At 43.0% G+C, this 23901-nt stretch overlaps 1 protein-coding gene across 1 annotated transcript in view; it reads right to left on the reverse strand.

Moving 5' to 3' along the window:
* PCOLCE2 (procollagen C-endopeptidase enhancer 2) overlaps nt 1-23901 on the reverse strand; it is an 83667-nt gene that overhangs the window by 23803 nt on the left and 35963 nt on the right. Inside the window, exon 3 of the mRNA XM_040234178.1 lies at nt 5214-5469. Coding sequence (XP_040090112.1) covers nt 5214-5469 — 256 coding nt within the window. The remainder of the gene's footprint in view (nt 1-5213; nt 5470-23901) is intronic.

The raw sequence follows: 23901 nt of genomic DNA on the forward strand, positions 1-23901 counted from the left end.
CACCACACAGCACAGGCCTGCATGGTTTGACAGGGATTGTGCTTCTTTACCCTGCGTCCCTCTGCTGCCCTCTTTCCCCAAACCCTCGGTTCCTCCCTCGCCTGCACACTGAGATGGCCTTGTGTAGGGGGATGAGACCGTCCCCCACCCATTCCTCTGTTTCTCCCACCCCAGACCCTAACCTAACGTAGAGCCCAGACTCAGCCGTGCTGAAGGGGCTCCCTTTAGGCACAAATGTCATTATTTCACTAGGAGGTTCCGGAAGTTTCACCAGAGCCAGACTCAGCAGTAGTTCTGACAGTGAGGATACTAAGGATGAAGGTTTGGTTTCAAACTTGGTTTTCAAGAGAATATTCTGCAATGCTAGCTTCCTGGCCTGTGCCAATATTAGCCTCACTTCCCTGGGACTGAACTGGGTTTCCTGGACACATCTAGACTCCTAGCAAAGCTGCTTATTCCCTGTGGGGGGTGGGGAGGGATTGAATTTGGGGTAAGATTCCCTCAAATCCCACCACTTAAAACTAACCACAATAAGTATGTGACAAACACATTTCAGACATCTCTATGCATAAAGGGTTGACTGAAATAATTTTAGAAAGATATTTCAATACAAGTTTTAATTTAATTTTACTTGGATTTAACCAACAAAGAAAAACTGAAACTAATTCATATACTTTAATAAAATATTTGACACAGAAGTTAATCATTCTTAAAAGGATTCTTTAAATTGAAGACAATGTATTATAAAAATTGAGGTTGGAATAATTTCTACAACTTTTTGTTTATGGAAAACTTCAAGAATATGCAAAGCAAACAGACAATATAATGAATCTCTATGTATTCGTCGTTCAGTTTCAACAAGTATCATCATTCTACTATTCTTTTTTTAAATGTCCTTTTATTTTTATTTATTTATCCTTTTTGGCCATGCTGTGTGGCACGGGGTCCCTTAGTTCCCCAACCAGGGATTGAATCCAGGCCCCTGCACTGGCAGTGTGTGGAGTCTTAACCACTGGACCACCAGGGAAATCCCATCATTCTACTATTCTATCAATATAGCTAGCCAATGCCCACCACTTGCACTATGATTATTATTATTACTTTATAGGTTTGAGGGAGGTAAATTCGATACTTTGAAATGCACAAATCTTAGCTGTAAAAAATTGAAAAATGGTTACACCCGTGTGAGCCACACTCCTACGATGTACGTATCCAAAATTTCTGTATCCTTCACCAGTCAATTTGCTGGATCTCCACATCACTTTTCTGAAAGATTCCACTATAGATTAGTTTTATTCTAGAGCTTCATATAAATGGAATCATATGGTGTTCCTCTTCTGTGTTTGACTTCTCTTGCCTGGCACAATGTCTGAGATGCATTGCTGTGTGTATTGGTAGCTTGTTCCTTGACATTGCTAAGTAGTATTCTGGGGTGTGGAAACAACAATTTGTCCACCCATTCTCCCGTTGATATCCATTTGGGTTGCTTCCAGTCTGGGCTACTGTGAATGAAGATGTTATGAACATTTTTGTACAAATCTCTTGGTGGACTTGTATTTTCATTTCTCTTATATAAATACCCAGGAATGCAATTGCTGGGCCAAGAGTAGATGTAGATGTTTAACTTCATAAGAAACTACCAAAATATTTTCCCAAGTGGTTTTAGTATTTTATGCCTCTCAAGGGATGAGAACTTTGGCTGCATCACATCTTTGCCACCATTAAGTGTTGTCAGTTTGCTTTTTTTTTAACCCAACCTGGTGGGTATGTAACGGTTTCTCATTGGGTTTTTAATTTGCATTTCCCTGTTAACTAATGACACTGAACAGGTTTTCATGCACTTATGAATCATTTGTGTATCTTCTTCTGGAAAGTAAAAGTTCAACTGTTTGCCCATTTTTATATTTATTGGGATCTTTATCTTTTTACTGTTGAGTTATATAAGTTCTTTATATATTCTGAATACAAGTCTGTTATGAGGTATTTTTGCAAATGTTTTTCTTATTCTTTAGGCTATCTATGTAAAATTATCTTTTTATAAGCATTAGTTTTCACTTTAATGAAGTTTGCATGGTACATATTTTTCCATCTTTTTATGTTTAGCCTGTTTTGTCTTATTTCAATTGCTTTATTGTAGTCAATTATGGTTGGGCTTTGCTTTTTAACCCATTCTAATACTTACTGTCTTCTAATTGGAGTATTTAACCCTCTATATTTAATGTATTTATTGATATGCTTGGATTGAGTGTGCCAATTACTATTTTGTTCTATTTGTCATACCTTTCTCTTGTTCCATCTCTTCTTCCTTTCCTGCTCTCTTTGCGGTGGTTAAATAATTCTGGTATTTATACTAATCTTTTGGCTTTTAGTTAAAACAAAAAAGGCATTTTTAATGGAGTCTCTAGGGACTGCAATATGCATCTCTAACTTATCACAGCCTTTTAGAGTTAACCAAATATTTCTTCATGTATTGCATATTTCCACTTGCTTCTCCATCCTTTGTTCCATTATTATCATATATTATACTTGCCACAATATGCACTTAAGCCTTTTGTTTTGTTTTGAACAGACAGATGGTGAAGAAATGAAGAGAAAAAAATAAAATAATACATAGTCTGCTATATTTACCATTTCCAGTGCCCTTCACTGCTTCTGTTACATTTTGGTTACCCTGTGGGGCCACTTCCCTTCAATTTAAGAAACTTCCTTCAATATTTCTTGTGACATGGTTGTTTACCTGAAAATGTCTTTATTTCACTTTCATTTTTGAAGTCTGGTTATAGAATTCTGGGTTGATGCTGTTCCACTGCCTTCTGGCCTCCACTGTTTCTGATTAGAAGAAAGCCATCCTTCATACCACTGTTTTTCTATATGTAATTTGGGTTTTATCTGATTGATTTTAAGATTTTCTCTTTATCTTCTGATTTCTTTAATCATGATGTGGCCAGGTGTGGCTTCATTTTTTACTCATCTCATTTGGGGTTTGTTGACTTTCCTAGCTCTGTAAATTGATGTTCTTCACTAAATTTGGGTGGCTCCAAGCCATTATTTCTTGAGATTCCTTTTTTCTGCACTTTTATCACTCTCTTTTTCCTCTGGGACACAAATTACACATATGTTAGACCACCTGATATTGTCTCACTGGTCTCCAAGGCTGTCATTTTTTCATCTTTTTCCTATTGGTTCTTCAAATTGAATCAGTACTAATCAAAACCACTGCATTTTTCTTCTACCATCTCCAATCTACTTGTAAGTCCCTCAAATAAATTTCAAAATTTCACAGTCTTTATCTTTCAGCTCTGGCATTACCATTGTATTCTTTTCTGAGACTTTCAATCAGTTTGTTTTTTTACACATATATTTTCCTTTAAATCTTTAAACAAATGTATAATAGCCGCTTTAAAATGCTTGTCTGCTAATGGTAACCCCTGGGCTAGCTGCAGGTCAGTTTATTTATTTATTTATCTTTGGCCGGGCTGGTCTTTGTCGCTGCACTGGCTTTTCTCTTGTGGTGAGCAGGGTGGTGGTGAGCGGGGGCTGCTCTCTAGTTGCGGTGTGCCAGCTTCTCACTGTGGTAACTTCGCTCGTTGCTGAGCACAGGCTGTAGGGTGCATGGGCTTCAGCAGTCATGTTGTGGGCTCAGTAACTGTAACTCCTGGGCTCTAGAGCATAGGCGCAACAGTTGTGGTGCACAGGCTTAGTTGCTCTATAGCATGTGGGATCTCCCCGGATCAGGGATTAAATCTGGATCTCCTGCATTGGCAAGCTGATTCTTTATCACTGAGCCACAAGGGAAGCCCTGGGGGTCAATTTTTATTGACTGCTTTTTTTGTTGTATATAGACACACTTTCCTGGTTTCATCAGATGATTGGATACTGGCCATTATGAATACAATATAAAGTATATACATATGTATATGTATATGTGTATATATTATGTATATGTGCATACATTATGATACACTGTAAAGTCTCTAGATTCTACTATGTTCCAATGAAAAGTGATTTTTGTTCTGGGAGGCATTCAACTTGGCTAGATCCAAGCTAGAAGTCTGTCACCCTGCTAATGGGCAGCAGCTGTATCTTGGATCGGTTTCTTCATATTCCAGATGATGCTTTTGTGCCAGGCCACCTGGGCTCTCCCCCATATATGCAGAGTTTAGCTGGTAGCCAAAGATTTGGGTGGATTTTATATGTATATTTTGTGCCTCAATTCTTCAGACGCTCCCAGCCAAGATTTCCTCCCAAGTGTTCTGGCTGCTCTGTCAGCCCCAGATTCTGTACTCTAATATCTCAAGGCTGAGCTACAGTCCAAGGCAAGAAAAGCTTAGGCAGTGCCTTTAGGCAGAAGGCTGCAGATCTTGGCCACTGCAGCTGTCTTCCAAGGATGGAGGTTTCTACCCTTGGGAGATCACATGTACTGATATGAAACTACTCCAACTTGTAGGGCGAACCAAACAGAAAAAGCTGTGAAACAATATGAAAGCATGATCACACTTATACATTTTAAAAGTTATTGCAAAAGTACAAACTAATAAGTAAGTGCACAAACCATGTATGGGACCCACCAGCCATGCATGGCTGTTTCTAATAGGGGACTACCATGGGGTGAAAAGTCACTCTATATATGCAAGGTTTCACATTTTTCACTCCATGAATTTCTACATTTGAATTTTATAAGAATATATATGGGCTTTAAACAAATACTGATTTTTATATATGATTTATCTCAGAATACATGAATATAATTCCCTGTGCCATACAGTAGGACTTGTTTAACCATTCTATATATAACAGTCTGCATCTGCTAACCCCAAACTCCCAGTCCATCCCTGCCCATTGGCAAGACTGATTTGTTTTAATGGTCTCTTGATGGTTTGGTGGTCTCAGCGGTAAAGAATCTGCCTGCAATGCCAGAGATCAGGTTCAATCCCTGGGTTGGGAAGATCCTTAGGAGAAGGGAATGGCAACCCACTCCAGTATTCTTGCCTGAAGAATTCCATGGACAGAGGAGCATGGTGGGCTATAGTCCATGGGGTCACAAAGAGTCGAATATGACTGACTAACACTGATGATTTGGTGGTATTTATTAGCTCTCTGTTTGAGAAGAATTGCTCTTAAACTTTGCATTAAGTGCCTAGAACAGTGCCTGACATAAAGGAGGCATTCAGTAACTATGGGCCCTTATTATTGCTGTAATGTGGGAACAATACCTCTTTCATTTGGTTCCGCGGCAGAGAACATGGCCATGAAGCCATTCCCAGCTGTGTTGGCGTCGGAAACCATCTGCACCATCATCTTGTTGCTGCTGGACACGAGGGCTCCAGGCCGGAACGTGCCGCAGAAGCGCCCGATGCGCTGGCCGTTGGCGTGGCCATTGTACACATCCACAAAGTCATAACGACACAGGTTGTCACTCTCCAGGTCTATGAATCGGAAATTAAGAACTACCACTTTTCCCTCCGGAACCTGCCAAGAAAACGGCCAAGGGGAAAACTGTGTCATGGAAATGGCGTCTGAAGCCTTCACGTCTAAGCCAATTACTGAAATGAGCAGCGAAAAGTTTAATACCCCAGATCATGCTTTTTTCCTTCAACTCTGAATGAGGCCAGAAAAGGCATTCTACCATAATGCGTTCCCAGTAAAAGACGAGCATTTATTATCTTTTCACAAATTCCACAATTCTCTAGGGTACATGAGATTATTCTTAGGGAGTCTGTCTCAAAGTTGCAAACTATTGGATCAGTCTTACTTTTGAAAATTAATTATTAATTTGTTTGGCTGTACTAGGTCTCTGCACCATATACAAAAATGCAGCATGCATTTTTGTTCTGTTTTTTTTTTTTTAGTTGCAGCATGCGAACTCTTAGTTGAGGCATGTGCGATCCAGTTGCCTGAACAGGGATCAAACCTGGGCTCCCTGCATTGGTAGCACAGAGTCTTAGCCCTAGACCACGAGGGAAGTTCCAGGATCAGTCTTACTAATTAATAAATCATAGCTTACAAAGAATACCAGGCCCAACTGGATCTTAGCACACATCTCACATCTGCACATTCTAAAGCACCATGGCACTCAGACATGGTGCTCAGCAAAGATACATTTGAAATGTCAATTCTTACAAATAACACAATAGGACAATTTCAAGATATAGAATGTTTCTATGAAATTCAAACTCAAAGGGTGATTTGGCAACTGTGTAGGTAATTTATAGATAATTAACTTTGGGTCCTCAAGAGGCCAGATCAATTATCTACACTGATTATATTGATTAATTGTTGAATCAGCTCTTCTCAAAGTCACTGTTTTTGTTTTCCAGGTGAAAACTATATACCAGGCAGCCTTGAAACATAATACACTGATGAAAAAGATGCGTTTTCACCTTCTCCACTTTCTCCTAGGACTTTTTCACCATAATATCCTCCTCCCTCCTTGTTCCCTGACTAAGTAGAGAAAAATGGCTACAAAAGCATTTGGCAGGATTCTTACAAAAGCCCCATTTATTTCACACTATCTTTTAATTTCTTCATACAAGCTGTTTAGTCATAAAGTTTTGATCAGATTTGTTTCACACTCGATAGCATAAGAATTTCATTCTGTAAAAACCTACAGATGACAAAGATTAGTGATTTAAAAACAACAAAGATACACAAGCAACACTGTTCGCTTCATCTTAATTAACCATCTCAGACTTAAGGATCAAAGGACGCCATCACATAAATGTAGCTTCCCCATGTTGCTAAGCTCCCCATACTGGTAAGTGACATGAATTTTTTTTTCCTATAATAAGTAGTGTGTCAGTACCACTTGCCTTTTTTAATCAAACACATAACATCCAATGGAGAAACTATAACCCAGTAACCACAGGAAGGGGGATATTTTAGCTTTACCATTGTTGCATTCTAATTGCTGGAGGCTTATCTTAAGTATGAACATCAGAAGCTCTAAAGCCACAGTCTAAGAAGGTGACAGCAGAAAACACAATTTAATTTTTAAACATTCTCACTGAGATATTTGTTGCAGAATATCCTTGGTTTTGTTTTGTTGCATACAATCTCTCTTTATCCCATGATCAGAAAATTATCACAATGTAATGCCACATCTGCTCCTTTGACTATAGGCAAGCTCTCCATGAATCACTGAAAAATTCCCAGTTAAGAAAAACATTTGGAACTAAATTAATTTGGATTGTCCTTGAGTGAATAATGACTATTTGCGTAAATGTATAAACTCTATGGAGGGTAGTTCAAAGCTATGACACTCATCCACCCACAGAGTGAGTGTAGATGAAAAAGGAAAGAGGTCTAAGGATGGAGTCCTGGGGCATTCCAATGTTATCATGTCTCCAAGATGAAGCTAAACCCCCAAAGGGACTGAGTCAGTAAGTAGGAGGCAACCAGAAGGAGGATGTGGCGCCCAGAAGCCAGACGAAGAGAGTGCGTCAAGCAGGAAAGACTGATTGGCTGAATCAGGCGCTGCTGTTTAGTCAGCAAGATGATGTCTGAGATATGACCACTGGGTTTAGCAACCAGAGGTCACTGGTGGCTCTGACATGGCTGTTTTGCTGGAGCAGTAGGGATGAAGCCTGAGAAGAGAAGGATCGAGAGAAAATGGAGTGAGAGGAATTGGTGCAAATGAATACAGACAAGTCTTTCAAGGAGTTTAGCTGGAAAGACGAACAGAGTGAAAAGGCTGTAACTAGAAGGGGATGTGCGGTCAAGACAGGATTTTAAATGGGCTGAGTTAAGGCATGTTTGCTTGCCAGTGGGAACAATCCCGCAGAGAAGGCAAAACTGATAAAGTAAAAGAGAGGGAGAACTGATTGAGCAATGCCATTAGCAGGCCGGGGAGAGCTGATCTAAGACACCGTGGAGCACGGATGGTCTGCCCAGTGAGAGGAAGGCAGGCAGATGCAGGGAGGTTGGTACACGAGGCTGTGGTGGCATGTGAAACTTTTCTTCTGATCACTTTGCTTTTCTCAGTGAAATAGAGAATGAGGTCATCAGCAGCGAAAGAGCGGATATGGGAGGAGCTACTGGGAGTTTGAGAACAGATGAACAGACGTTTAACAGATTAGGGAAATGTAACAGGGCTGCCATGAGTGCTGAGGGTCCACTGGAAGTAAATGAATTAAAAGTGAGTCCTCTCTACCGTATGATCCAGCAGTTCCACTCCTGGGTACGTATTTGAGAAAAACAAAAACAGTAATTCAAAGACACCTGCACCCCAGTGTTCATAACACCATTATTTACAAAAGTCAAGACATTGAAGCAGCCTACGTGTTCATCACCAGATGAATGGATAAAGATGTGGTACATATATACAATGAAATATTACTAAGTCATAAAAGAATGCAATTTTGCCATTTGCAACAGCATGAATGGACTTGGACTCTGGGATTCCCTGGTGGCTCAGACGGTAAAGAACCCTCCTGCAATGTAGGAGACCTCGGTTCAATCCCTGCATTGGGAAGATCCCCTGGAGGAGGGCACGGCAACCCACTCCACTATTCTTGCCTGGAGAATCCCTATGGACAGAGGCCTGGCAGGCTACAGTCCATAGGGTCACAAAGAGTCAGACATGACTGAGCGACTAAGCACAGCACAGGATGGACTTGGAGAGTATTCAGTTCAGTTCAGTCGTTCAGTTGTGTTCGACTCTTTGCGACCCCATGAATCGCAGCATGCCAGGCCTCCCTGTCCATCACCAACTCCCAGAGTTTACCCAAACTCATGTCCATCGAGTCGGTGATGGCATCCAGCCATCTCATCCTCTGTCGTCCCTTTCTCCTCCTGCCCCCAATCCCTCCATCATCAGGGTCTTTTCCAATGAGTCAACTCTGCATGAGGTGGCCAAAGTATTGGAGTTTCAGCTTTAACATCAGTCCTTCCAATGAACACCCAGGACTGATCTCCTTTAGGATGGACTGGTTGGATCTCCTTGCAGTCCAAGGGACTCTCAAGAGTCTTCTCCAACACTACAGTTCAAAATCACCAATTCTTCGGCGCTCAGCTTTCTTCACAGTCCAACTCTCACATCCATATATGACCACTGGAAAAACCATACCTTTGACTAGACAGATCTTTGTTGGAGAGTATTACGCTAAGTGAAATAATTTAGACAGAGAAATACAAATACTGTATAATATCACCTAAGTGTGGAATCTATAAAGTACAACAAACTAGTGAATATAAAAAAAGAAGCAGGTTAACAGATACAGAGAATGAATCAGCGGGGAGAGGGCAGGGAGGAAAGGGAGCAGAGTAGGAAGGTAAAAACTATTATGTACAAAATCAACAAGACCTGGGTTAGATCCTTGGGTTGGGAAGATCCCCTGGAGGAGGGAAAGGCTACCCACTCCACTATTCTGTCCTGGGGAATTCCATGAACAGCATAGTCCACGGGGTCGCAAAGAGTTGGACACGACTAAGTGACTTTCACTTTCACAAAATAAGCTACAAGGATATAGTGTACGACACAGGGGATATAGTCAATAATCTATAATGTTAATAACTATAAATGGAGTGCAGCCTTTAAAAACTGTGCATCACAATAACTTATATAATCTTGTACATAAACTATATCTCATTTAAAAGGAAACAATTGAGTCCTCTGCATGGTTGTATTCTCTTCCTCCCCAGCCATGTTCAGCTCCCTAGGTGGAGGTCCAGAATAGGCAGAGTTGAAGTAAAGCAGTGCTGTGGGTGGAGGTTGGGGAGGTGGAGGGATATTTGCCAAGTTAGGACGATGAAGGGAGAGAGGACATAGGCGGGGGAATGACCACAGTGGTGGGCTACGGAATCCATGCTGGGTTATAAGGACACAAGTCAGGACTCAGTGGGGTGACGACAGTTGTTCTTGTTGTGGCTCTGCTGAGTGGCTCAGTCATGTCAAACTCTTGGTGACCCCATGGACTGCAGCACACCAGGCTTCCCTGTCCTTCACCATCTCCCAGAGCTTGCTCAGACTCATGTCCATGGAGTCAGTGATGCCATCCAGCCATCTCATCCTCTGTCGTCCCCTTCTCCCCCTGTCTTCAATCTTTCCCAGCATTAGGGTCTTTCTAATGAGTTGGCTCTTTGTATCAGTTGGCCAAAGTATTGGAACTTCAGCTTCAGCATCAGTCCTTCCAATGAATATTCAGGACTGATTTCCTTTAGGACTGACTGGTTTGATTACCTTGCTGTTCAAGGGACTCTCAAGAGTCTTCTCCAACACCACAGTTCAAAAGCATCAATTCTTTGGTGCTCAGCATTCTTTATGGTCCAACTCTCATATCCATACATGACTACTGGGAAAACCATAGCTTTGACTAGACAGATCTTTGTTGCCAAAGTAATGTCTCTGCTTTTTAATATGCTAAGTCAGTCACACCTTTTCTTCCTAGGAGCAAGCGTCTTTTAATATCATAGCTGCAGTCACCATCTGCAGTAATTTTGGAGCCCAAGAAAATAAAGTCTGTAGATTGTGGTGGAGGCAAGGATAATGACAATGGATGTGGGTGACTAAGAAGTGATGGAGGAGGGAAGATAAAAGACCCAAAGGGATCATCCACACAGATGTTGAAATGACTGTGAATAATGACAAGTCTGGTGCTGAAAACATCGACCATAAGCCAGGGCCTAAAGTTTATAAGAAATGAGGAAGGCTGTCCTGAAGTCTTCCAATGACTGCAACATGGAGGGACCCGGGACACGATAGTCTTGTTTCACTGGTGATTTCTCAGTTCTCTGTCACTGAGAAAATACTGTGGCTGCAGTGAGGCTGTTGAAATGGAACCCAAGCTTTGGAAATTCATTCCCTATGGGATAAATCATTTCTTCTCCAACATTCTTTACTTGGTCTGGATGCAATTAAAAGTTGAAGCTTCTCTGAGAATGAGACACAAATATATTGGTAATAGAAAACGGGCTACATCGTCTAACTCTGAACACAAAATCCAACAACCCTAACAAAAATTCTTTGGAGGGAAGATTTCAGGGGAGATTGGTATTCACTGTGGGTCTCCTGGAACTAGATAAATGGCATCTTGCACTGAAGGCCAAGAGAAATTCTGTTGCAAGTGAGACGCAGGCCGCAGTGAACCCTTCACTATAGCACAACACTGTTCATCTTTATATGAGGAACCAAGATTAATGCCCTGTGATGTGAACTCTGCTAAGAGTTCCTGGATTATCATTCGAAAGGACTGTGGAAAGCATCTTCTCTGAAGATGAACTTCCACTTCAAGAATGTATAGTCTGTACCCTTGGTTTTTCTTTGTTAGGAGTATAAAAAAATATTGAAAGATACATAAAGTAATATACACCTGGATACCAACAAGCCAGAATTGATTATTGTTAACATTCTTTAAAGTCTCTTCCAATAAAGTAAATAAATAATTTCAGATGAAATAGCTTTCTTTGTCCTCATGTACAGCCTTATTCCTCTGCCTTTCTCAGAAGCAAACACTCACAAATTTAGTGAGTTTCATTCCATGCTATTCAAAAAGCTAAGTTAATATACCTGTTATGTATCCATGCAAAATCCATAATTGTGTTTTTATGTCTGTTTTAAAAATGAATGAAAGTGGGATAATACTGTACATATCACTTTCCAACCTGGGTGTCCTTGAATTTTCTCAAGGGTGAGGAAGAAGAGAAGCAGGAGAAATTAAAACAACAGGGACTTGGTAAGCTATTTCTTCTGCCTAGAGCACTTTTCCACTTCTGCCCTTCTCTTACTCAGGCTCAGGGTCTCAGTTTCAAGGTCACCTCTTCCTGGAGGTGCATCCAGACCCCTCCCACGTCCTCCTCTCAAGATGGGCTCTGCCCAGTTAACAGCCTGGCCCTCTGGTCTCGGAGCCCTGGAAGGCTCAACCCACTTACTTGGCCCCTGTCTGTTTTCCCTGAAAGATGGAGTTCTAGAAGGTAAGGATCCCCATGCCTTGTTCACTGTTGCATTCCCAGCTTCTGGACAACCCATGGCCCCAAGCAGTTGTATCATAAAGATTTACTAAATGAATGAATCCATCAAGAGCTAAATGGACATTAGGTTCTTTGCACAAATCCTGGACAAGGTACCTCCTGGGTGGCTCTGCCTCTTTGAGTTTTAAAATCTCATACCCCATCCAGCAGCAAAACTCTAGAAGGCCTTCTAGGTCATTCTTAAAAAAGAAGAAGAAGAAGAAGACATATACTTGGGGAAACTATCTTTCAAATCTCCTGTAAATGCTAACACAATGCAGAAACTCAATTAAGACACTTTCTTGGGGTAACATATTAGACAAGGCCACTGATTTGTGAGATCAAATTGACCAGGGGATAAATTATCTGCCTGTAGAAAAATAAATCTGTATTCATGTTTTTCCCTATCAGCAGCTGAATCCTTCATCGGCCAAAGCCCGGCGCTGCAACAATGACCTCAGCTCACCCCGCAGCGCCTGGGATGCCCTCACGGTCACAGGCAAGAGTGCCAAGTCGCTCAATGCCAATGCCAGGGCTGCTGCCAGAAAATGAACTGGGAATTGCATTCTAGGCTGGTTGTTTGTATTTTCAGGAAACTATAAGCAAGTGCAAATAGAAGTTAGCTTCTTTTGTGTGGAGGAGTAGATTTCCGCAGAAATGGGAACGCTCCTTTGTATCTACAGCTTTTCTTTCCTCAAAACACCATTTACTAATTTAAGCAAAAAAAAATCTGTTTCTAAAGCCTGAGATTTTAAAAAGCCCTTGTTTTTCATTCTTTTTCATGACTAATACCAAGCTTCCCAGGTGGCTCAGTGGCTCGATGCCTGCTGATGCCGGAGCTGGAGACATGGGTTTGATCCCTGGATCAGGAAGAACCCCTGGCAACCCACTCCAGTATGGGAATTCCAACGACAGAGGAGCCTGGTGGGCTACAGTCCACAGGGTGACAAAGAGTCAGACACAACTGAGCATGTACGCACATATGTACTATATATCTTTATCCATTCATCTCTCAATGGACATTAGGTTGCCTCCCTGTCCAAGCTCCTGGATCAGGAACTGGCAGCCCATTCCAGTGTTCTTGCCTGGAGAATCCCATGGACAGAAGAGTCTGGAGGGCTAGAGTCCATGGGTGGACTCTAGTCACTGAGTGACTAGCACACACACGTCCTGGCTCCATGTCCTGGCAGGCTGTACTCCATGGGGTTGCAGAAGTCAGATACAACTTAGCAACTGAATGAATGGAACGAACTGCGAGACCACTGGGGTACACGTGTCTTTTTGAATTATGGTTTGCATAGGTTGCTTAGCTCGGTGCTCTGTGATGACCTAGAAGGGTGGGATGGTGGGGTGGGAGGGAGGCTGAACTGGGAGGGGATATATGTATGGTGAAGTCGCTCAGTCGTGTCTGACTCTTTGCGACCCCATGGACTGTAACCTACTAGGCTTCTCCGTCCATGGGATTCTCCAGGCAAGGATACTGGAGTGGATTGCCATTTCCTTCTCCAGGGGATCTTCCCGACCCAGGGATCAAACCCAGGTCTCCCGCATTGGAGGCAGACACTTTAACCTCTGATATATGTATACATATAGCTGATTCACTTCGTTGTACAGCAGAAACTAACAAAACATTGTAAAGCAATCGTACTCTAATTAAAAAAAAAAAAAGCCCTTGTTTTAATCTAAGATTCTCCTGTTCCACAAACAGACCTTGGGGAAAGTGTGTTCTAAAACACTGACCACATTTTATTTATGGAAAGTTCAAGAGGCATAGCAGCTCTGTTGTCAACTCATTTATATCCCCAAATATAATCCAGGACAACGTACATACAAATTATGTACAAATATTTGGTGATGCCTCAAGAAGGGGATAAATCCAAAGCTTCAAGATCTTATTCATGTATATTCTGTGTCTATGTAAATACTCTTTTGAAAGATTGAACTGTATAAGCATTTGGAAACCAGAACACACATTTTGATTCATGGAAACAACATGTGATGTTTATAAAAGAAATTTTTTTGGCTGGGGATTGAAAAAAAAACAACTCTATTTACCTGCATGTTTAAAAGGAGGGTGGAAACCCCTGACTACCTCAAGCCCAGGCCATGAGAATCAGTCGAAATGGAATGATACGCCTTTTCTGAAAACGGTCCAAAAGCTTTCCCATCAAGGTAGGAATAGAATCCTCACTGTACCTACAGTCACACACCTGGGTAGTGTGTATTAGGTGCCAGGTATTTTTCTAAGCACTTTACTCATATTATTCCATTTAATAACAGCAAACCTATGAAGGTGATGTTAGCCCAGTTTTACAGTTTATAGGTAAGGAAACTGAGGCACAGAGAGGGAAAGGCCACGTGTAATATCCCTGACTCTGCAGCCTCATCTTTCTCTGTCATGCAACAATCTGGCTGTTCAAGGAACCCTCCAAGCTGGTTCTCCACCTCAGGGCCTTTGCACAGTCAAGCCCCTTTGCTCAGCACACTCTCCTCCCTGATATTCACACATCTGCCTCTACCTACCTCATCATTTAACACTCACCTCAAGTGTCATCTTTCCAGAGGGGCCTCTCCTGAGCCCTTCATTTGCTTTAGATCATGTCATTCACATAACCATGATATTTCTTTATAGATTTTCATCTGTCTCTCCACCAGAATGTACAATCAAGAGACCAGAGCTTGTCCACAGCTAGTCCAATACCTGGCTATTACAGGAGTTCAAAAAGTAACTACTGAATAAATGACTGAGATCCTTATAATCTTTTTTTAAAGAAATTTTATTTATTTATTTTGCTGTGCTGGGTGATAGTTGCGGTCAAAGCCAGGCCTCCTGTATTAGAAGCGTGGATTCTTAGTCACAGGGCTACCAGGGAAGTCCCCAAACACTCCTAATCTTAATTTTTAAAAAACAGTGCAGACCACAACTCCTATAACTAGCACATTAAGTTTATGTAACAATGTACATTAACTAATGGGCTTCCTTGGTGGCTCATTGGTAAAGAATCCTACCAACGCAGGAGACGTGAGTTCAATCCCTGGGTCAGGAAGATGTCCTGGAAGAGGAAATGGCAACTCACTCCAGTCTTTTTGCCTGGGAAATCCCATGGACAGAGGAGTCTGGCAGGCTACAGTTCACGGGGTGGCACAGAGTCAGAAACAACTTGGTGACTAAAAATCAACAACAAACAGGTACAAGGCAAGCAGGAGTGGCACGCGTCTGAAAAGGAAGAAACTGCTTGGAGTGGTTGTGATGACTTAGAGGCACCCAGCAAGTCAGCAGCAGAGGCCAGGTCTCCTGACTCCTTCCCGACTATGTTTCCCGTGGCCTGATACAGGCAGAGGCTGAGGAGGTGCTTACGATCTCAAGTCCTCTCCCCAGCCCCACAGGAAGCTGACGTGTCCCAGCCTGCACTGTGGTTAGGTAAGGCCAGATGCCTGGGTCCTGATCAGTGGGATGTAGTAAGGGAAGTCAGGTACCCACGTCGAGGCCTAGCCATAAATGTCTCTGCCCAATCCTTTCAGAGTTCTCTTTTGGCTCTAAGGAGGGAACTCAACGGAGGAAACAGGAAGGTTCTAGGAGAAGGCAGAGTCATACAGGAGTTAATGCTCAAAAGAGCTGTCCAGGGCAGTCATCCAACAGCACTGGACTGTGTCATAAGCGAGAAATCACCATCTGTTCAGACTCACAGACACAGAGTGCTTCACGACGGCGCTGGTGGTAAAGAATCCACCTGCCAATGCAGGAGACGCAAAAGATGCAGGTTCGATCTCTGGGTCAGGAAAATCCCCTGGAGGAGGAAATGGCAACCCACTGCAGTATTCTTGCCTGGAAGCCCCGTGGACGGAGGAGCCTGGCGCCCTACAGTACATATGGTCGCACAGAGTCGGACATGACTGAAGCGACTTAGCGTGCACACACAGACCCAGAGGAGGCTGCCAGGGGGAGGGAAGGATTGGGAGTTAGGGGCTAGCAGATGCAAACTCTTCCAAATAGAATGGATAAATGACATGGTCCTACTGTATTGCATACCTGGGCCAAACTATGGTGGAGGTAATGAAAATAATGGTGACCTCCTTCAAAAGGTCCCACGCATGCACTGCTACCCTCAGTGTCCCCAGCCCTGCAGCAGGCCACCGCCAACCCACGCCTCCACTGGAGACTCCTGGACACTCACAGGACTGAGTGAGTCTTCACAACCCAGATAATCATGAGGGTGTGATCACTCACCTAGAGCCAGACATCCTGGAATGTGAAGTCAAGTGGGCCTTAGGAAGCATCACTACAAACAAAGCTAGTGGAGGTGATGGAATTCCAGCTATTTCAAATCCTAAAGATGATGCTGTGAAAGTGCTGCACTCAATATGCCAGCAAATTTGGAAAACTCAGCAGTGGCCACGGGACTAGAAAAGGTCAGTTTTCATTCCAATCCCAAGAAAGGCAATGCCAAAGAGTTCTCAAACTACCACACAATTGCAGTCATCTCACACACTAGTAAAGTAATGCTCAAAATTGTCCAAGCCAGGCTTCAGCAATACGTGAACCGTGAACTTCCAGATGTTCAAGCTGGATTTAGAAAAGGCAGAGGAACCAGAGATCAAGTTGCCAACATCCACTGGATCATGGAAAAAGCAAGAGAGTTCCAGAAAAACATCTATTTCTACTTTATTGACTATGCCAAAGCCTTTGACTGTGTGGATCACAATAAACTGTGGAAAATTCTGAGAGATGGGAATCCCAGAGCACCTGACCTGCCTCTTGAGAACTCTGTATGCAAGTCAGGAAGCAACAGTTAGAACTGGACATGGAACAACAGACTGGTTCCAAATAGGGAAAGGAGTACGTCAAGGCTGTATATTGTCACCCTGCTTATTTAACTTCTATGCAGAGTACATCATGAGAAATGCTGGGCTGGATGTAGCACAGCTGGTATCAAGACTGCTGGGAGAAATATCAATAACCTCAGATATGCAGATGACACCACCCTTATGGTAGAAAGTGAAGAGAAACTAAAAAGCCTCTTGATGAAAGTGAAAGAGGAGAATGAAAAAGTTGGCTTAAAACTCAACATTCAGAAAACGAAGATCATGGCATCTGGTCCCATCACTTCATGGGAAATAGATGGGGAAACAGTGGAAACAGTGAGAGACTTTGTTTTTTGGGGGCTCCAAAATCACTGCAGATGGTGACTGCAGCCATGAAATTAAAAGACACTTACTCCTTGGAAGGAAAGTTATGACCAACCTGGATAGCATATTCAAAAGTGGAGACATTACTTGGCCAACAAAGGTCCACCTAGTCAAGGCTATGGTTTTTCCAGTAGTCATGTATGGATGTGAGAGTTGGACTATAGAGAAAGCTGAGCGCCAAAGAACTGATGCTTTTGAACTGTGGTGTTGGAGAAGACTCTTGAGAGTCCCTTGGACTGCAAGGAGATCCAACCAGTCCATCCTTAAGGAGATCAGTCCTGGGTGTTCATTGGAAGGACTGATGTTGAAGCTGAAACTCTAATACTTTGGCCACCTGAAGTGAAGAGTTGACTCATTAGAAAGACCCCGATTCAGGGAAAGATTGAAGGTGGGAGAAGAAGGGAACAACAGAGGATGAGATGGTTGGATGGCATCACCGACTCAATGGACATGAGTTTGGGTAAAATCGGGGAGTTGGTGATGGACAGGGAGGCCTTGCCTGCTGCAGTCCATGGGGTTGCAAAGAGTCGGACATGACTGAGCGACTGAACTGAACTGTATAGCACAGGGAACTATATTCAATATCCTGTAATTAACCCATAATGGAAAAGAATATGAAAAAGAATGTATATATATGAATAACTGAATCACTTTGCTGTACAGCAGAAATGAACACAACATTGCAAATCAACTATACCTGAATAAAATAATTTTTTTAAAGAAATTACCATTTGTTGTGGCAGGCCACCGAGATTTGGGGGACTTGGGGTACAGCTTTGCACTTTAGGTTAATTATCCTGACATGAGTCAGTTGTCCTGACCAAGCAGCTCGGTGACAGGCAACTGGAGAGATGTCTTTGTTGTTTTTTGTGCCTGTTAAGGCTATGGTTTTTCCAGTAGTCAGGTATGGATGTGAGAGTTGGACTGTGAAGAAGGCTGAGCATTGAAGAATTGATGCTTTTGAACTGTGGTGTTGGAGAAGACTCTTGAGAGTCCCTTGGAGTGCAAGGAGATCCAACCAGTCCATTCTGAAGGAGATCAACCCTGGGATTTCTTTGGAAGGAATGATGCTAAAGCTGAAACTCCAGTACTTTGGCCACCTCATGCGAAGAGTTGACTCATTGGAAAAGACTCTGATGCTGGGAGGGATTGGGGGCAGGAGGAGAAGGGGACGACAGAGGATGGGATGGTTGGATGGCATCACCGATTCGATGGACGTGAGTCTGAGTGAACTCTGGGAGTTGGTGATGGACAGAGAGGCCTGGCGTGCTGCAACTCATGGGTTCGCAGGGAGTTGGACAGGACTGAGCGACTGAACTGAACTGAAGTTCTATACAAATCAACATTATAACATGGCCAGTGAAAAAGTGGGCACAGTCTCAGGCTGTGTGAATGGTGAGAGAGGTGACAGACAATTTGGCGCAATCAGGAAAGCGAGCGGATTCAGTAGGCGTCGCTGAGGCGGGCATGTGCTGTGAATCCAATGCCTCCTGCAAAGTCTAACTGGCACCACCATCGTGACCTGACGATGCCTTTACCTGTGGCTGGGCAGTGAAGGTGAGAGGAGGGTCAGCAGCCAGTGGGACTGCTCCAGCTGGGAAAAGAAATGGATCTTACGACTGAAGACTTGGCTTAGTCTGCAAGGGAAAATTCTGGTGGGAAAAACTTGAAGAAGCAATAAGGCAGAACCCAGGGCAAAAGGATCTGAGGAAATCCCAGTCAGGATGGGGAGACAGGCAACTGGAGAACGAGCTGCTGGTTTAGGTTTTGCTTGGGATAGAAGAAAAAGTCAGGTTTAAATGCAGAGTATTCCTTTTTTAAAAATTCTGAATGAAGTTATTTTATTTGTTATTGAATTATAATTGATTTTAAAAGTTGTGTTAGTTTCTGGTATACAGCAATGTGATCAAGTTATATATATATATAAAATATATAAATATATATAAGTATATAAAAATAAAAGTTATATATATGTATATATATGTGTGTGTGTGTGTATCTGGGAGTTGGTGATGGACAGGGAAGCCTGGTGTGCTGCAGTCCATGGGGTCACAAAGAACCGGACATGACTGAGCAACCAAACTGAACTGAACTGGTATATATATGAGTGCATGTATGCACGTGTGTGTGTGTGTGTTTGTTTGTGTGTGTGTGTTAGTCATTCAGTCGTGTCTGACTTTACAGCCCTATAGACTAGCTCATCAGGCTCCTCTGTCCATGGAATTCTCCAGGCAAGAATATTAGAGTGTTTTGCCATTCCCTTCTCCAGGGAGACATATATATACATATCCTCTTTCAGATTCTTTTCCATTATAGGTTATTATAAAATATGGACTATATTTCTCTGTGCTATACAGTAGGTTCTTATTGTTTACTCTCTATATAGTAGAGTGTATATGTTAATCCCAAATTCCTATATTCCTCTCCTCCTTCTCCTTTGATAACAAAGAATTTGTTTTCTATGTCTATGGATCTATTTCTGTTTTGCGTATAAGTTCATTTGTATCTTTTTTTTTTTTTTAAGATTCCACATTTTGTCTGATTTACTTCACTTAGTGTGATAATCTGAAGGTCTATTCATGTTGCTGCAAATGGCACTATTTCATCCCTTTTTTATGTCTGAGTAGTATCCAATCCAGTATTCTTGCCTGGAAAATCCCATGGACGGAGGAGCCTGGTAGGCTATAGCCCCTGGGGTTGCAAAGAGTCAGACATGACTGAGCGACTTCACTTTCACTAGTATCTCACTATGTATCTACCACATCTCCTTTATCGATTCATCTGTCGATGGACAATGAGGTTGGTTCCATACCTTGGTGGTTGTAAATTATGCTGCAGTGAACACTGGGGTGCATGTATCATTTCGAATTACAGTTTCTCCCAATATATACCCAGGAATGGCACCCCACTCCAGTGCTCTTGCCTGGAAAATCCCATGGACAGAGGAGCCTGGTGGGCTGCAGTCCATGGGGTCTCGAAGAGTCAGACACGACTGAGCGACTTCACTTTCACTTTTCACTTTCATGCATTGGAGAAGGAAATGGCAACCCACTCCAGTGTTCTTGCCTAGAGAATCCCAGGGATGGAGAAGCCTGGTGGGCTGCCGTCTAAGGGGTTGCACAGAGTCGGACACGACTGAAGCGACTTAGCAGCAGCAGCAGCAGCATGGTAGTTCTATTTTCAGTGTTTTAAGGAAACTCCCTACTGCCCACATCTTTTCACACTGGGGCCTTGTCTGCTTTTCCTGTGGCTCATGACATCACTAGTACCCTACTGCGGATGTAAGTGATGACAAATCTGAGCAAGTTAGGCAATTCATCATCACCTTTCTTGAGAACTGGAAATTCACTACTTAATTTTTCACTAAATTCAAGCTGCCTTTTTGGCTATTTGTTCCTGAAAGGATTTACTGCAAAAAAAAAAAAAATCATTACCTAATGATAAAATAAAAAATCACTACCAAACAATAAAATAAAGATTTATAAAACAAAGAGCTGTAGATTTATACCAAGCAATAAATAACAAAACCATTCTAGCAAGAGCACTCAGACTATTTTAAACAGAACAGCTCAGCCTTTGTTTCCCAGCATACATTTCATGGACAATGAATTTATACTTCCCATGTTTTCCATGGGACCAGCCCACTGGAAGCCTGGTGGCCTCAGGTGTCACTGGTGCCATGTGGCTGGGGGGAGCAGAAGCATAAAATACTCATCCTTCTACCACCTAAGACTGAACACAGTGGCTGAAGTCCAAGCTATCTGATGTGATCACTGTGCGTCCTGAATACTGCCCTTGAAAGGTCTTAGCTGTGTTGGGAAAAAATAGACAAGTTCTCACTATTTGTCTTTCTCATCTAACCACATGTTTAAGAGAGAATTCTGCACACTGCATATGCGTAATATGTACTTGTAGATAAGATCTCGGCAGAAGATGGAACCACCAAGGGAAGCTCTACCAAACCCATCTTGGATTACTATAGCAACTCTTAGGAGTAATATGCCTTTTAAAACAATGAAAAATCCACAACAAAGAGTAAACTACATGAGATGCCCTGAATGACAGGTACACATCAGAATGGGGTCTAGGCCAAATGAGGACATCTGGCTATCCTGGCCTCAGGGCCTAAAAACCACAGGTTGAGAGATTCCCCTCATGATCTGGTGGCTAGGATGCTACAATTCCACCATAGGGGCCTGGGTTCCATTCCTGGTTGGGGACCTAAGATCCTGTAGGCCAAATGGCATGGCCAAAATAATTTAAAAATTAAAAATTTAGAAAAAGGATTTCCCTGATGGTCCAGTGGTTAAGACTCCATACTCCCACATTGCAGGGAGCACAGGTTCGACCCCTGGTTGGGGAAGTTCTACAGGCCACCATGGTATCAGTTCAGTTCAGTCGCTCAGTCGTGTCCTACTCTTTGTGACGCCATGAATCGCAGCACCCCAGGCCTCCCTGTCCATCACCAACTCCCGGAGTTCACTCAGACTCACGGCCATTGAGTCAGTGATGCCATCCAGCCATCTCATCCTCTGTCGCCCCCTTCTCCTCCTGCCCCCAATCCCTCCCAGCATCAGAGTCTTTTCCAATGAGTCAACTCTTCACATGAGGTGGCCAAAGTACTGGAGTTTCAGCTTTAGCATCATTCCTTCCAAAGAAATCCCAGGGCTGATCTCCTTGCAGTCCAAGGGACTCTCAAGAGTCTTCTCCAACACCATAGGTATCAGAAAGCCATTCCTTCACCCTTTTATCCATTCAGCAGCTCTTCATTTAGTCAACCTATGGTTTTTATTTTACTTATGTATTTATTTATGTATATATGTATTTATGTGTATATGTTTTTATTTATGTATTTACATAGATTTATACCAACACACATAAATAAATACATACATACATAAAAAATACATAAGTAAAATAAAAACCATAGGTTGACTAAATGAAGAGCTGCTGAATGGATAAAAGGGTGAAAGAATGGCTTCTTGATACCTGGAGAATGGAGTCCAAACTCCTTAGAATAGTAGTGTGTGAGGCCCACCCTTCTGACATTCTACCCATCCTCGAACATACCCAGCCCTTTCCATTTCCACCTCTATGAAACCACGTGTGCATCCCCTGCCTGGAATCCTTTCTTCCTGTCTCAGACTATCCACTGCCACCCTCATCCCAAATTCTGGGCCAAGCAGCACCTTTCTAGGAACCCAGCAGCCTCCCAGTCCACCACCAATGTCCACACTCAGGGGGACGTTATCTTCCCTCTTTCTGCTCCGGGAGTCCACTCATCTACTGTTCTCCCTGCTCTCTTGGTAGATCCCTCAGCATCTACGGGGCCCACAGGGCATGGGGTGTGTGTTCTCTGCCTCAAGAAGGACTGTGAACCTTCCACAGGCAGGACTGTTCATTCTGATTCATCTGTATCTGAGTCTGAACCCACAGGCAGCTGGAGGCCAGGTATCAAAAAAAGTGCAGTGAAAGTTAGTTAGGTAGGAGATAGATGGCTCCTGGGTTGGACAGCTGGTGTTTGTCAAGTGGATTAAAACTGAAGCTTTGTTTTCACCCAGACACTCTAAGGACAAAGCTAGTGGCAGAAACTGAGCTCTGCAGAAGTAAAGAGATAAGATGACCACTCCTGGGGTCAAGGAAAACTTCCCTGTCTGTACACGTGCAGGAAGGTTCCCTGGGGGTCAAAAGGGAGGGGGCACCACCCCGTAAGAAGTGTGGGCTTGCACCCACAGGCCTCTGCAATAATGGACTCCATCTTAGCAAAATGTTGCACATGCATGTTGGGGAGGGTCCTAGAACAGGTCAGGTGGGGAAAAAGAAACGAGACAATTGGCCAAGGTAAACAAAGACCCGGGCTTCCCCTATAGATCAGTTGGTAAAGAAAATCTGCCTGCAATGCAGGAGACCCCGGTTTGATTCCTGGGTCGGGAAGATCAGCTGAAGAAGGGATAGGCGACCCCACTCCAGTATTCTTGGGTTTCCCTTGTGGCTCAGCTGGTAAAGAATCTGCCAGCAAAGCAGGAGACCTGGGTTCAATCCCTGGGTTGGGAAGAACCCCTGGAGAAGGGAACGGCTATCCACTCCAGTATTCTGGCCTGGAGAATACCACGGACTATTCAGTCCATGGGGTCTCAAAGAGTTGAACACAACTGAGTGACTTTCACTTTCAAACAAAGACCCGGAAGAACTATATAAGTGATTTAAATCACCTCTTTTCTGTGCTCCTCATTCAGGACACACACACACCTCTCTGGGTGTGTATTTCTGCCTAGCTTCTGTCTTAAATAATAAACTGCTTCTCTGTGTGCTCTCCCATACCTTGTACTGTGTCTCCAATAATATACTTTGACCTTGTTTTTACAACTTTTGCCTCCTTGAAACATTTCCTGCTTTCAAATGGAGGACCCCTTTGCTTCTAGCCTCTAGCCTGGGGTGATCTAGTGGTTAAAACTCCTGGTTTTCATCCAGGCCACCCAGGTTCAATCATGGGCAAGGAACTGTGATCTCTCTTCAGGACAGCTCACTGCTCTCTCCAAGATCATTAGAACGGAGATGGGGAACAGTTTCCAATCTTCACTTCAGTCTCAGATCTGTGAACAGTTTGGGGAATTTCTATGCCATTTGATTATTTGTTCTGCAAATCAACAAGTATTTGTTAAATACCAGCTGCTGGCACAGCATCATACATCAGGCTGGAGAAAACAGACTCCGAGGTTCCCTGTGACCCGACAGTGCCTCCATGGAGCAAGCTGTGCACGCTAAGTTGCT

Source organism: Oryx dammah, unplaced genomic scaffold (genome assembly GCF_014754425.2).
Source record: "Oryx dammah isolate SB20612 unplaced genomic scaffold, SCBI_Odam_1.1 HiC_scaffold_2, whole genome shotgun sequence".
In the NCBI taxonomy this organism is placed as follows: domain Eukaryota; kingdom Metazoa; phylum Chordata; class Mammalia; order Artiodactyla; family Bovidae; genus Oryx; species Oryx dammah.